General features: G+C 35.3%; 1 protein-coding gene across 1 annotated transcript in view; it reads right to left on the bottom strand.

Annotated features, from left to right (window-relative positions):
• Window positions 1-378: 378 nt before the first annotated feature.
• Window positions 379-15079, bottom strand: part of TPO (thyroid peroxidase) — a 43871-nt gene continuing 29170 nt past the window's right edge. The window contains 7 exon segments of the mRNA XM_005521932.2: window positions 379-450; window positions 452-537; window positions 3749-3919; window positions 4726-4934; window positions 8572-8809; window positions 9582-9752; window positions 10263-10521. Of these exon segments, the coding sequence (XP_005521989.2) occupies window positions 379-450; window positions 452-537; window positions 3749-3919; window positions 4726-4934; window positions 8572-8809; window positions 9582-9752; window positions 10263-10521 (1206 nt within the window).

Below are 15079 nucleotides of genomic sequence, written 5' to 3'. Positions count from 1 at the left end.
CTTGAATGCTGAAAAGTTGAAAAACCCAAGGAAATGCATAATTTCTACTTGCTCTGAAAGAGTTGACAGTTTTGGAAGGTGTCGGAAGGAACTTAGTTAATATTTAGGTGCTGAATTTAGATACTGACTAGGAGATGCTGAGACAAATTTGATTCCATCCTCATATGCACTGTCAGTAAATACTTAGTGGTTTATATGCAATAGGAATAGAAATGAAAAGCTTATTTATGTACCGGTATTATTTATTCAACACCTTGATTTACAGAATCTGTATCTTTATGCTCATGGTTGTGAGATTTTTCACATATGTTAACAGCTCTTCAATAAAACACAATTTGATGTGTTTTTACAGCATTGTAAAGTGGAACAGAGAACATTTTAATGGACAGTAGGTTCACCATTACCAAAGCATGTTCTTCCATCTCCTGCCAGCTTGTAGGGATCAGTCAGGGAGACATTTGTAGCTACCCTTAGTGTTAATGCATACAGCAGAAGGAGGGCATGGTGGATTAATTTCATTTTCACATTCATTGATGTCTGCAAAATGAGGACACACTGATCAATAATAATTACAAAGTACAAAGGGATTAATAATTTCTCATAAACACTTTTTACAAGGATTCCTAAATGAAAAGCATTGTACATTTTCAATGAGACAGATACTGATAAAAATCTGTATTGTTACTGTTTAAAGGACAAAGAAGAGGGTCGTTGTTGTTTCATTTTGATTTTTTGTTTGTTTTAAAGCTGGAAATGATGAAAAAGAAAAGTTGTTCTCATAGTCCAAAAGCTACAAATGGCAATTGGCTGAATTTTCAAAAATGCAAGCCTTAAATGTGAGAGGTCCTCATGTGTTTGTGTCCTAAGATTTGACTTCCTCTATAAATTTTTCATCCTATTCTCTATAGAGATAATGAAAATATTAAGTCAGACACAGTTCTGTACACTTCTAGACATGACATTGAGGAGCCAAATTTTCAGGTTAGCTTTGTTTACAAAATTTTTAACCATAATTTGTGATATCACTGCAAGGATGGTTGTTTCTAGATGCTATATAAATTCTGTAAAATGACAATATCCTGTCAGAATGTTGAGCAGATGAACAATTATCCACTGGAAAATGTACATACATATATTGTTCTTGAGGCCTTTCAAGATCTTTCACTTTCTTATTATGTGATGAAATAAGAAACAGCAGTGCAGGAAAATACCCAGTGAGGGAAAGAAAGGGGTCTTTTCATATTTTTACACGTGTCTTTTTTCTGTGTAATATTTACTTGCATGACTGAATTCAGTTGACTAAAAGTAGGTGGTATCCATGCTATTTTAGGTAGTTTCCCATTGGTTCTGTATATCTGACAGCTTGTTTAATGTCTCTGACCAATGGTTGTGTGAAGCACTGCAAACCCATATGTGACCTACTAGTTGAGTCTGCAGTGTCTTCTCTTTTTGGTTTTATCCTTTCATTCTCTACCACAATGTTTGATCTGATACTTCAATACAAGTTCTTATTTTTAATCAGTATTAGAAACTGACCTGGTTTTACTAAGTTTAGCGTTGTCACTGAGACCACTTTCCATCATTGGAAATAGAACCAAGCCTTCTTTTCTCAAATTTTAGTACAAAAAAGTAGCTGTGCCCAAAGACAGTTATCAGCTAAGACAGTCAAAAGACTAACATGCAGGAAAAATATAAAATTTCAGAACCCTTAAGAAAAGATAAGATTCATAACATGTCTTTGAAGCAGGAAAAGAATCTGTTGTTTAGGATGAAGATTTCAGATTATTACTCCTTTCAAAACTGTATTTTGAGTTAATGCTCACTGGCTTAATCATCATCTGGGAATAAAACCTGCACTTTTGCCTGCACTGTAATTTAAATGAGCTCCTTCAACTTCTATAGATCCATAGTCATGCTATGTGCTAACTAGATAACTTCTTCATCACTAAACAGTGCATGTCAGATCTGACTAGCCAACCCTCAGAGAGCAGTTGTTTACTAAAGCAAAGAGTTATCAGGAGTATGACATCACTTAATATAAAGGAAGGTAGCATATTCTAACACTAAATTACTTCCTGAATCAATAGAAATGATATCAGTCAAAGCCCAAGTTAGTAAGAGGGAATTAACAGCTCTCAGAATCCTATGCTTTTGCCAGCAAGCCACTCTGTCTTTCCAGAGTAGCATATAATTTTGAAACCATCTGCAGAAATGCTAAGCTCTATCCTCCTCATTATATTGCTTGATTTATCCCTAATTTGCTGAATATTTAAAAGAATGGGAACATATTGCACAGACATGCATGGAACAAAGTGCTTTCTACTGTAAAACTCAAGTAGCATCTGCATAAGTGGGTTATGATGGTTTTCCTTTAATAAAGGCATTTTTTTTTAATATATGCAGCAGCTTGTTTTCCTATAGCAGATATACAGTCTTTTGTTTACTTTACTGAACATATTAAAAGAAACTAGGACAAGGAATGATTCACTAGTTTAACTTATTTATTCCATTCCCTGCCAGAACATTAATCTATTGAAAAGGTTTTATTATAATTCATTTAACATCTTTATTTCTTTATATGGTATTTATGTGGGAGGAATTCAGTGGATAAATAGGATGTGAATAAAGGAAAGAGCTGAAAATTTCATTTGACTTTTTCCATACCAGGTATACAATTAGAATGAAGAGCTTTCTATTCTGCTATCACAAAAATACTGATAAGCAGACTTTATTGTGGATGAGCTGCAGCACTTGCACTCAAATTAATTTACCACCACCCATAATATATTCTGAAATATAGCCTTTTTGGGTTTATTTTTCTCTCATGCTCTTATAAAGCAGAGGAGTGTGAATATATACACACACATACATATATACATATATATATATGAGTATATGTACACACACCCTCATTATAAACACATTTGAAATGTTGAAGAGAGAGAATTCATTCTTCACAGCATGAAGAGTGAAAGTCTTGTAATGTTTGCCACATTCTCCTTCTAGCTTATTCTACTAAACAGTAAAAGGCAAAAAAAACACAGAAGATGAAAGAATTATTAAAATAACAGAAAAGGTTCCTGTGAAAATGTGCCAGAAATATATATTTTTACTAATTTTCATCTGATCTACTTTTGTACCTGCAGAAGTAATTAACTTCTGGAAAACCTTTTCACAGCTATTTGGGAGGGGAAGGTTGTACCTGTAGTGATTATTAGTTTCCTTAATTTCACTTATTCACTTCACAGACTGTTTTTTTCACTTTTACAAAAATTATTAGGATGACACATGCTCTAGTGGTGCAGAGTTCAACTTTTATCTAGAGCATCCATTGGAACAATGCCAGGAAAATGACAACTCACTGACATGCTCTTATGCTGAATGTAGGAGGAAGCAATGTATAATTCTGATTTGCAGCCTTTTTTCCTTCCCTTTATCTCCCCCCTCCCTCCTGAATGGTTGTTAATAGACTTGATTTTTGTTTAATTGGGCAATTTTTAGTGACATTTTCTTATCATCAACTTGATTGCTGAATCAGGATGGGTAGAGAGTGAAACAGCAATTCTGGAGAGAGTTTCACATTTTTGTGTTATTGCACCTGTAAGCCCAGGATGCTAACTACAAGAAGGCATAGGAGTGAATTCACATCTGATGAGCTATGGTGGACTTTAGCTGTTAGAAAATTCAGAAATAAATAAATAGTAATAATAATAATAATAATAATTATTATTATTATTATTATATATACCTATACAAACTGGAGCCTCAAAGGTCCATCCATTGCTTGTGCAGGTTAATTGCTCTTCTCCTCGTAACTGAAATCCATAATGACATGTATAAGTCACTGTAGATTTTCCAGATTCTGAACAGTATACAAAATCACCATTTTCCACACTTCTTGGTGTTCCACATAGTTCATCTACAAATAGAAAGTTTGTATTACAGGCTTTTAAAAAATTACCAACTTAGACTTGCAAATGGATGGTATTCTGCATTACTGCTATAAATATTAACTTCAGTGAAATTTTTCACTCAAGACTAATTGTTCATTTCTGGAAAAGAATTGATATTGAATATCACAGGTTTTACTTATAATCTTCATAAAATTAGCATTACAACATAGGAAGGTCATGGACCTACTGGATCAAGTCCAGAGTACGGCAACACAGATAATCAGAGGTCTGCAGCACCTTTCCTTTGAAGAAAGAGGTTGAGAGAGTTGGGTTGTTGTTGCAGCCCGGAGAAGAAAAGTCTCCAGGGAGACCTTATTGCAGCCTGTCAATTTAAACAAATCTTACAAGAATGATTGGAACAAACTTTTTTACCAGGACCTGTTGCAATAGCACAAGGGGTAATGTTTTTAAACTAAAAGAGAGTTGATTTAGATTAAATATAAGGAAGAAATTTTTGACAAGAGTACTGAAACACTGGCACAAGTTGCCCAGAGAGGTGCATGCCTCATCCCTGGAAACATTTGGATTCAGAGCTCTAAACAATTTGATGTAGTTGAATATGTCCCTGGACATTGCAGGTGGGTTGGACTAGATGTCCTGTAATGATTCCTTCCAAGCCAAAAAGTTCTATGATTATATGATCCCACTTCTAAGTGATAGAAATAGTAAAGGTCTGATTCAGACCAGTAACTCAAGACCTTCCACAACCAAAGTCAGTACTTAAACTGCTCCTTACTCTCCCCTCCGAAAAGATTGGTAACTACTAGATTACCTTCATGATAAAATTCTTGCCAAGTTTCTAAATTCATCCCGGGTATATTGTTACAGTGCTTAAAATCCTTTGGAAACTTTCCAAGTTGAAAGGCATCTGCTGGCACTTCAGAAATTCCTGTGTTGTCACAAATCACGCGGGACAGTGAATGTTTTTGGAGTTCATGCCTTTGAGCTTCTGTGAAAACATTATCATTTTCCCACCAAAATCTGGAAAGATTGACAGAAACCTTTTTTGAAAAGATCAAAGAGCTGCTTATTTTTACTTTCACAGTACCTTTTATTTAAATACCGAAAATAAGAATTACAGCAAAAATAGGTGAATAAAAGAATAATAAAAGTAAACACCATGACCATAAAGAACCAGTCATAAAAAAGCTAGTGTGAGTCTGATGTACTGGTCAACTGGTCTGATGTGTTAAAGCCAGCAGAATTGCTTTTCATTGATTGAACAGGTCCACAAAAAAAGTTACAATCCTGAGAGAAAAACTCGAGACAAATTTGATTGAACTGGTCCTTACTCCTACATATACTAATATGTGCTGTTCACTCATAAATTGTTTAAAGCATAAATTACAGAGGAATTGGAGGAGTAACCAAAATAGATTTCCTCATACCAAAGCTTTTGAATTCTGTTTGCTCTTACTGAATGGCTGCTAGGAAAACAAGTATATGTTGAATACTTCTCTCATTAATTAGGAATACTTAATTTGCTAAGAAACCTGTAGATACACAGATTAATTATAGTAGAAAAGCATAAGTATATTTAAGCATATATAAGCATAAGTAGAAAAGCAAAATTATGTTTTTGATCATACATAAAGCTAAGAGGACTGTCTGGAACAGAGACCTGCTTATTTTTGTCAGATCAGGAGTGTGGTGTCAGAACAGAGGAACTAGTTCAGAGGAACTACAAAGGTATATTTATTAAATGGTGACATTATATAAAATATATATGTATGCATACACATATACATACACATTTAAAGGTAAAAGGAAAGAAAACACTGGGGAGAAAAGGAAAGACAAACATTTTGTGTATAAAGACATGTCATTAATGGCAAAAATACTTCTGAAGAGTTTGATAGAATGTCTCTATTAGTACAGTGAACAGCGATAAGCACTGCTACACTGCTTAATTCCCTGTGGTACTCAGGCCAGTCAGGATTTTCCCAAATACTAGGCAGGATTGGTGGTAACATGCCTGAGGACAGTCAGCAGTAGAGCATGGGAGTGATCAGACTGTGTAAGCTGAGCTCAGGTTTAACACAGGACTTATGATTCATAATACAGGGGGCACATGGCTTGGAGGTTTCTAGAAAGTCTGTGAGTTTGTGTTTACGTTTGCCTGATTAGAAGGGAACAGCAATATTGACAGTGGACTCTATGCAAACCTGGCATGTGTTCAGCATTTGAAGATTTTTATGGGCTGCCTGTAAATGTACCATACAAATGGGAAGTCTGATAGTTGTGTTTGTGTTCTGGGGAGGATGAGGACTGCCAGTGTGCTTCAGGGTGGCTTTTCAGGACAAATCAGATTGTGCTACCAACAGGACCATACCTGCCAAGTAAGGTAAGTGCATGTGAAATTTTGGAAAACTGGCTTTATTAGTAGGCCAATAGTTACCTTCAGAAGACTGGTTTGTTAAAAAAACCCATCCTACTTTGCCTACATTGAAGGAGGAGGCAATGTAGAGAACCAGGGGTAGAGGAATGTCCCACAACTCAGCAGCACTGTGATAATAAATGCAGGAGAGATGGAGGAGCTGGAAGGAGAACAAAAGGAAGGAGCCTTCCTCCTACACCTTGTCTACACCATGTCTTGCATGCTCCTAAACTTCTCAGAGCATCCTGAAACCTCAGTGATGATTCCAAGACCCCTTCCTATAAACAAAGCCATCAAAGTCTTTTCTCCACTCAGTTCTCCTACACCTATGTCCCCTTTCATATACATTAAAACCTATTCTACTTTTATCACAAAATTCGGTTTTATCTATAATTCTAAATGAAAAATGATGTTTTAATCTACCCAACAGATGGGTGTTTACTTTAACAAACATTTTGATTTACTCCATTCAGTCTGGGTCAGGTGATCAAAACCTATGCAAAGAATGAAAAAACTTCAGAAGTTTTGCCCAAATGTTTCAAACCCTGAGATTGCAAAAATATTCAGAGGATGAAGAGGTGGAAGAAGGCTGATGGATCAGAAATAATTTGTCTCAGATGATGTGGTTAAGATAGTGCCTGACTTTAGCAGAAAAGAAAACTTTTTATGTTTTGTCAGATTACTGACAAAAAGGTTTTAGGACTATCAGAATTCAGGGTTCAGCCTGATGACAATTCCAGGTATTTTGAACTTAAAGAGTAGATTAGAAGAGTTATTTTTAAATCCCTGCATTCAGACCTGTCAGTTAGGGTATCTAGTGTATGTAGTGCCCCTGGTCCAGTTACAGATAACACCCAACACTCTACCTGACCAGACACTGCAGTGCTAGACTGTTCCATTCTTATTATGTGACAACTATAACATGTTGTTACATACTTCTAACTTGTCTTAGGTGGTTTCTTTGTTATTAATGATGGAACACCATTTCACATTTAAGTTATCTGCCACAAACTTTGTAGCAGAAACTCAGGAAACTCATTATTAGAACTCTCTTTTTCTCAATTTGGAGTTAATGTATTAAATTATTCTTAAGTTTATTTAATGCTGGTAGCATTATGAGATACTGAATGTTAAGTAACAGTGTAAGGTACTGAATAATAGAAAGGGGGCTGAAAAGACATCCATAGATACTCCTTCCCCAAGTAGGAACAAGTATGCCTGTACCATTCAGAAGACTTTCAACCATGTTTTGAACACAGCTGAGTAGAATGTTCATTGTCTATACAGTTTCTGCAAATACCACCTTTATGATTAGCATTGCTTTTTCTTGTAAGCTAATTAATTAACATTTTTTAAAGTTCAGATTTAAATTCTGACTTGGATGATTATTCCCATAATGGTTTCTTTCCATAACAGTGACTTATAAGAGGAGCTTAAAGGTCATTGTAAGGACAAGATGTATTTAAAACACCCCTGCTAGCATGGTGTGAGCAGTTTTAAATTAGCCATCTCATGAGATCCAAAATTACTGCCACAAGTACATGACAGAAATAAAAAAAAGTTGGTTTTTATAATTGCTTCATGAGCAGAAGCAAGATAGAAACAGCTTCTCGTATGCCATTGTGACCTGAAGCTGCATTCCCCCTGCTTTTCTGGTATGAAGTGTTGTACTGGCACAAGATTCTGGTGGCACCTGTGCAGGGTTGGTTGAAGTGACATCCTGTGCTGTGTCCTATGAGGAAACTCTGGGAACACTCTGTTGTCCCAATTCACATAAAGCCAAGTACATGGTGTTTTTATTATCCTTTTATGAAGCCCGAATTACAGATTTTTCTTATCCCTTCTGACTTTGCTGCAGTTGCCAAAGAAAAATATTGAGGTTCTTCCAGTTCCTGAGCCCAGTGCAGCCCTCAGGGGGAATAAAGCCTGGACAGTACTACATCCATCCATGCAGAAGCTGCTGGCCCCTGCCACAATTAACTTCTGGTGGTATCTTGCATTTTCAGTAGGAGCGCAAGCTGGACACCTCAGTAACATAGAAACAAACTCCATGTCATCTGGAATTGAGACCACGTATGAACCAAAGAAGAATAATCAAGACCTCACCCAACAAAACTGAAGGAGCTAAGACAAAAATGTGCGATGGGTAGAGAATGATTTGTTTGAAGCATATTTAAGTGTCTGTAAAATCTCCATTGCTACTGGGTTTCTACGCATGATTTTACTTCATAATAAACTCACCGGTCACCATCCCTCAGTGCTTTCATTTGCTTTCCGATTATACACGCGAACAGGGGACCAGTTCTAGCACCTGGAAGAAAGTCTTCCATGAGACCGCCAAGCCAAACATCAATATTGTTAGGATTATGGTACAATTCCATGATTTTTTCAGTGACATTTTGATTGGTTATTGCTGCATTCAGGTCAGTGTGAGTTTCCAGTTTTGGTAAACCACAGAATTCCCGCCATTCATTATAACCTGCAAGTATGATGTTTAAAGGAAGATTAGATTTGTCTGCTAGGCATGATATATGAAATTAAAAAATTTATAAGCATTGGATTTTGACAACCTTGATCATTGTCATAGACAGTTATGTATAAAAAGAGTCTACCATCTTTGGTTAAATTGATCAGAGAAATTATGGCAGGATTTGAGCTAAGCTCCAGCATTCTTCCTCTTAAGCAGGTACACCCATGGCCTGATTCCTTGACTGTTAGTTCAGTCTTACACTGGGCTGACTGGAGTAAAAAATCTAGTGCAAAAAAACAGAGACAAACATGTAATATTTCTTAAAATGCAGAGTTTACCTAACCAAGCCATCTACACCACTCCTAGAGATATCTGTCAACACCTTCTGTGGTTGGTGGAGCCAGTGAAGATGTACCTAAATTGACTATCCCACAGGCTGGGGACAGCTTGCTGATGGGAAATGGCTGCTTCAGGCAGAAACCCCCACTTCTCAAAACTGGTTCCAGCAAAAACAAGCCTCAGGTACCTACACTGATCACACCCAGATCCACTCACTAGTACTGTTCTAGATTCCAGATTTACAAGATAATTTCAATCTCAAAATCTGTCAAATACTTTCCATCAAAATTAAGAATATTAGCAATGTACATTTTAAAAGAGACTTAAGTGATTTTTCTGATTACCAGAGCTATTATTTAAAAGCTTATGATTACATCCCAAATATAAGCAGTTCTACTTCAGTTACCAGTTGGAAGAAAAAAATCAAGAAAAAGCAATAGACCTGGGAGTCCATGATCACGGCCGCGTTGTAAATTCAGTGACGATAAATCAAGCGAACCATTATTGGACAACACAAACAGTTTTTCTGTTAACTCCTCATTCAGCAGTTGATGTTGTACCTGCAGTTTTGCTGGATGTGCTAGAAGACCCCTTATTAAAGGATCCAAGCCTCCTTTAAACATAAAAAATGGTATTATAGAATGTATAAACTGTTATAATTTTCATAATAAATGTCAATACTTATGTGTTTGTATGTTTTTAAATCATTGTGCCACACAGGCTTTTACATTCAAACACATCTCCTTTAGTTCAAAGTAGAAGTAATAGTGGTATGAAAAAGCTCCCTCTCCTTCAGGTATAAAAGAACTTACAACCTGTTAATAAATTCATACACGAAAAAAATCCTAAAAAAATCTTCATCATCACTCATCCTTCTATTGCCAATCTACCAGACTGTTTTAATCTTGAGAGTAATGTTTTACTGATTCAGTCAACTATTTAATTGAGAATAATAATTAACATTCTTTTTAGTGCTCTGGAATTCAACCAACAAATTAAATAAATTATTTAATTAAATAAATGCTCTCATTCCTAATTCTGGATAAGTAATTTAGAAAAAGTTACAATTTTCTGGGGAAAAAAAGACAAAAAAACAACAGAAGCAGTTTAAATAAGACCATACCTTCTTTAATGAGCCTCCAAGGACTAAAGAAAACTTCATGCAAATGAAGATTTGGGAGTTCAGGATCGTCTAAATATTGTGCATTCAATCGCCTCACTATTGGCTGGATTGTTGCATGACCAAAACGAAAAGCAGCTGTTGAAAATATGTTAGAAACCGTAGGATTCATTGTGGGATCATAACCTGTATAAAGGCCAATATACAGATTAAAAGCATCTGGACCAATGATTTTGGGAATGTAATCTCTTAAAGTAATAATCTGAAAGAAAAGAGAAAGAAACATATTTCAGCTTTTCTAGAGATGAATAGTAATGAGTACCAGGTGCTAAATGCTTTTTCATTCCCTCATTTATACCCTAAACATTTGGAATAAGCAAGAGCAGTATTTCCTGGAAAACAATATCAGTCTTATTTTTGCAGTTAGGGGACAAATGACCAGAGAGAATCTGTGCAACAACAAGGCCCTGTTAGGTTTTACCATAAATGCTGGAAAAAACCTCCTGAGGAGAGATTTCCAGTGCTGCTTATTTACAAACCATGGGGGGAATCCAGCTCACGGGAGGTTTGCTGAGATTAAAAATGTAAATTATAATGGCCTTAAAAATGGCAATGAAAGCAAGAAGCACTATAATGCCTTTCTAATGTGAACAGATGCTATTTTCAGACATATATTTGTGACACAAATCCTCTTTTATTATTATTTGAAGTGATGAGGCTTTAAAATACTGGTGCCCAAAATCCCTTTGTAGACACTTTATACTAAACTTAGGCCAATTTTTAGACTTCTAAAGAATGCACTTCAAAAATAAAAAGACTGATAACACCTTCTGTCAAATGCTTTTATAATGTGATAGTATTACAGTGGCATGAAAAAGCACAGGAGTAATCATGACAAAAGGAGAGAGGGGAAAATATTCTACTGTACCAAATAAAATGAAAATGCATTATAGGTTAAAGATTATGCTGAACTCAATAAAGCAATATGAGATAAATATGAAGCATAATGAACTCAATAAAATATCTCATAGATTCAATATAATATGCAATAAATATACAGACAAATGTACTTTGAACTCGATATAGTGCAGATTGAAAAACTAGCTGGCTTAAAATGACTTTATAAAAAACTTGTATCATTATTTTAGGCACAGAGCACAGACAAGATAACCTTTCCACAATTTGATCACTTTTCCCAGAAAGCAGAGGCTTAGGTTTTCAGGTTAAGTCATGCAGTGCACAAAATATATAAAAGACAATATGTTATAATCCCTTTTACAGCTTCTTTAATGCAGCATATGAAACAAATGAAATTATTGCAAGAAATTAATACTGACACTGTCATTTGAAAAGCTAATCCATTGCTTTATTCAGAAAGGTTTTGCAAGACAGTTCTAATGTTAGATGTATAGTTTTTACAATCAAAGACCTTATGGAAGAGTAGGTTAGTCATGGATGCAAAAAATCCTATGACTAATTTTTTGGCTCATTTTAAATGAAATTCCAAGCTAAGATACTCAGGAATGCCAGACTCCCTGAGGGAAAGGGCAACTCAGAGTTTTCATTTGCTCCAGAGGCAACATCTTCATTTCCAATTTCCTTGATAGAGATAAAGGGGTTGCCATTTCAAGACAAGAAAATTAAAAGGCTAAGGGTAAAAAGGGGTCTTATGCCTGCCTACCCTGCACTAGGAGAGGCATCTGTTTGATGGAAACTTCCAAAGGCTAAATGAGGCTCCACCAAGTAGAGGTGAGTTTTAGACAGTACAGGCTAAGTTGTTATTAATACAGAAGAATACAATACTGCTACTGGAATCTGCCAAAGAACACATCTGAAATAGCATCTAGGATTTATGTAGTCTCTGGATGTGGCCAAATTTGTCTCTGTGAAGTCCAGGAGAGGCTCACTATGAGAGTTCTCACAACTGACGCATACATAAATTTTAAAGATGTTAACAGCTGACAGGCATCAAAATTAATTTTGTTAAAATTCTTTTGTATGCAGACCCTTCTCTCAGAGAATGATATAAAAGGTTTATTTACTTTCATAAATAAGCACAGTACTTTCTTTCAGTAGAGTATTCCTTCAATAAATGAGATTCTCCTGTGTAAACAAAGGAATGTGCTTGTTGCAAAATATGTCAAAATCAGACAGAAAGCGACTATATGGGAAAGAAATCACAAACTAGTATAGTGAATGCCTCCATCATTTCTGGCTTACTTTGAGTCTATTTTTTAACAAAAAGTTGACAAATAACTTTTGTGTGTTTGCAGAAGCATAAGGAATGTATATGGATATCCTGAGTCTGAACCTGCAAGGCAGAGTGGTCTCAATTTGTGACATTTATGAGATTAGAGGTAATCCAAGCTCCTCTTAGGCTACATTCATCACCTCATAGCATCAAATCCAAGCTCTACAGAAGCCTCACGAAGAAAAAATTTTAATCAATAACATCAATATTTCTACTATCTCACGGTAGTCATTGTTCCAACAGTATTATTTACTGGAAAATTATGACGAATGAGCACTGTGTTTTAAACAGAGGGCCATATGCTCAGCATTTTTATAAGGCCTTTTTATTCTATATAACCATATATTAACTGAGAAATTATTTAAGACTTATTCATTTAGTCATATCAGAGAATATAAAACACTAATTTCTTAGCAATCCAGCCACTTGCTTGGTAAGTATCCAGACAGAAACAGCATCTGAGTGTCAGAAAAGGCTTTGTATAGATTTTGCATCATGTCATGAATCCCATGTGCACTGTTTACAGAAAAAGTAACTGAATCCTGACCTGTAAACACTAGAATACTGCAAGTCAGATAGAATGTTACTGTTAAAGGCAGCACTCATTCAGAAAGCAGAATTACAGCAGGGGTTTCCAAGCCTTATGAACTCACTGAGTATCCTGGCTGCATTTTTCTCCAAGCTGAGACAACCTTCAGCAGAAGTCAGCCACATGTTATATATTTGGAAAAAGGTTATACAATTTCACTTTATTTTTTAAAACTTTTTGTTCATGTTAAACATTATGATCAAATAGATGCAAAAGATCCAGAAATTCTTAATCACTTTTCATAGGGTTCAGGAGACTTTCCTCGCAAAAACCTCTCCAAGTACATCCCAAACTAAGTGTGAATGGGGCACAATGGTTGGAACAGGAAAATAAAAAATAATGGCTGGAACAGGAAAATATAAAAATATGTGAACTACCATAAGGGTAAGTAAGGCCAAAAGTGGAACTTGTCATTGGCCAGCTGTAACTGCAGAGGAATAGTATCTCACTGAGATAGTGTGGCAACAATTAAATGAAACTTCTGCACTTGAAGATTGCAAAAATAATAGAGAACGATCAAGTATAACAATGTTTAATTCATTAAAGTGTTATGCATGGTTACTTAGCAGTTCTCACTGAAAGTACTAAAGGATTTACAGATGATGATGTTGAAGTCCTAAACTTTTGACTAAAAGGTGATTTTACAAAAGTTCAATTTTTAATTAAAATGAACTCATTATTATAATTCTGTTAATAGTATAAACTATACTCATTATAAAGATGAGTTCTGGCGTTATTCTAGACACACTGTTTAGTAAAATATATTATTTATCTATTTATTCTTTATAATTTCATATTTATGAGAGGATATATCCAATAATTTAATTTCACAAATTTCATCCAAGTAGTTAATGCATGTAAATCTCAGAAGTCACCCACTTTCAACCCATGCCTTAGACCATGCAAGATGCTCAAACAAAACAAGCAGATGTAGAAGGAAGTGAAATAAATGCCTTTATGTACACTGAAAACTAAAGGCAGTTGTTACCTAAAATTGGGATCAAGTGGGAGCAACTGGATGAATTCAGAGATGTTTCTCTGCTACTGTAATAAATCAAAGAGAATTGGATTCAGATTGATCTGCAAATGTCCTGCTCTATCTGACTACTGTCAAGTCTTCCATTTTTCATAATCCAAATGGCACATCAGGAGAAACTGTCTCCAGAAAGAACACAATAGGTTTGTGCAAATTACACATATATGAGATAGTAATGTTAAAACTAGCAGCTGCATAACGGAACATTTTTTTCTTCAGATATTAAATGACAATGAAAAAATATCTTTCTGCACAAAACATGAGGAAACACAGAATACGTATCTTTACCACTGTATACTGCAGTGTTAGTACTTTATTCGGTTAAGCATGTGTAATTCCCATGAAATAGAAAGGACAGTTACTTATCAGTGAAACTGTATAATGCAGCCAAAAAAATCTTTTTTGTGCAGGATATCAACAGACAATTGTTATGTTTGGTGACTTTGGCAAGTTTCTATTATCAAATACTTGTCATTAGAGATATTTGTGGTGCTAAAAAACATCCAGGAAGAAAACTATGGTCTTAAGAGAGATTTTTTTCATCCTCTTTATTCTAGAAAGAAGAAAAGGCTTTTTGTTCAATTCTCTATAATTACACACCCACAGGCAGAACTTGTGCTTGAAAGTATTCCCTCCAAAAAAAGAGAATTTTAGAAATGTCTAGCAACTGAAACAAGACTTGATAGTGGAAAACTCATGGTAAATTCCACCAGAGCTGTCATTAGTGTGCCAGTTAACATACCACACTAATAGAGGTGCTCCAATTATCTTTCCTGAATGAATGTCTCTAAACCAACTAAATATAACTCAAACACATTTCTAATGAGCCATAGGCAAATCTCATTAGTGTGTGATACCAGCAGAGTTAATGAGGAGTGCTGATCCATGCAGTGCATTTTCTTGCACAAAATGGTTTCTTTCAGGCCATAATGTTTGTGGATGCA

Source organism: Pseudopodoces humilis, chromosome 3 (genome assembly GCF_049639895.1).
Source record: "Pseudopodoces humilis isolate 2021_Gansu_Grassland_sample_001 chromosome 3, ASM4963989v1, whole genome shotgun sequence".
NCBI classification, from domain to species: domain Eukaryota; kingdom Metazoa; phylum Chordata; class Aves; order Passeriformes; family Paridae; genus Pseudopodoces; species Pseudopodoces humilis.
The sequence above is the reverse complement of the archived record's forward strand: the minus strand, read 5'-3'. Positions and strand labels throughout refer to the sequence as shown.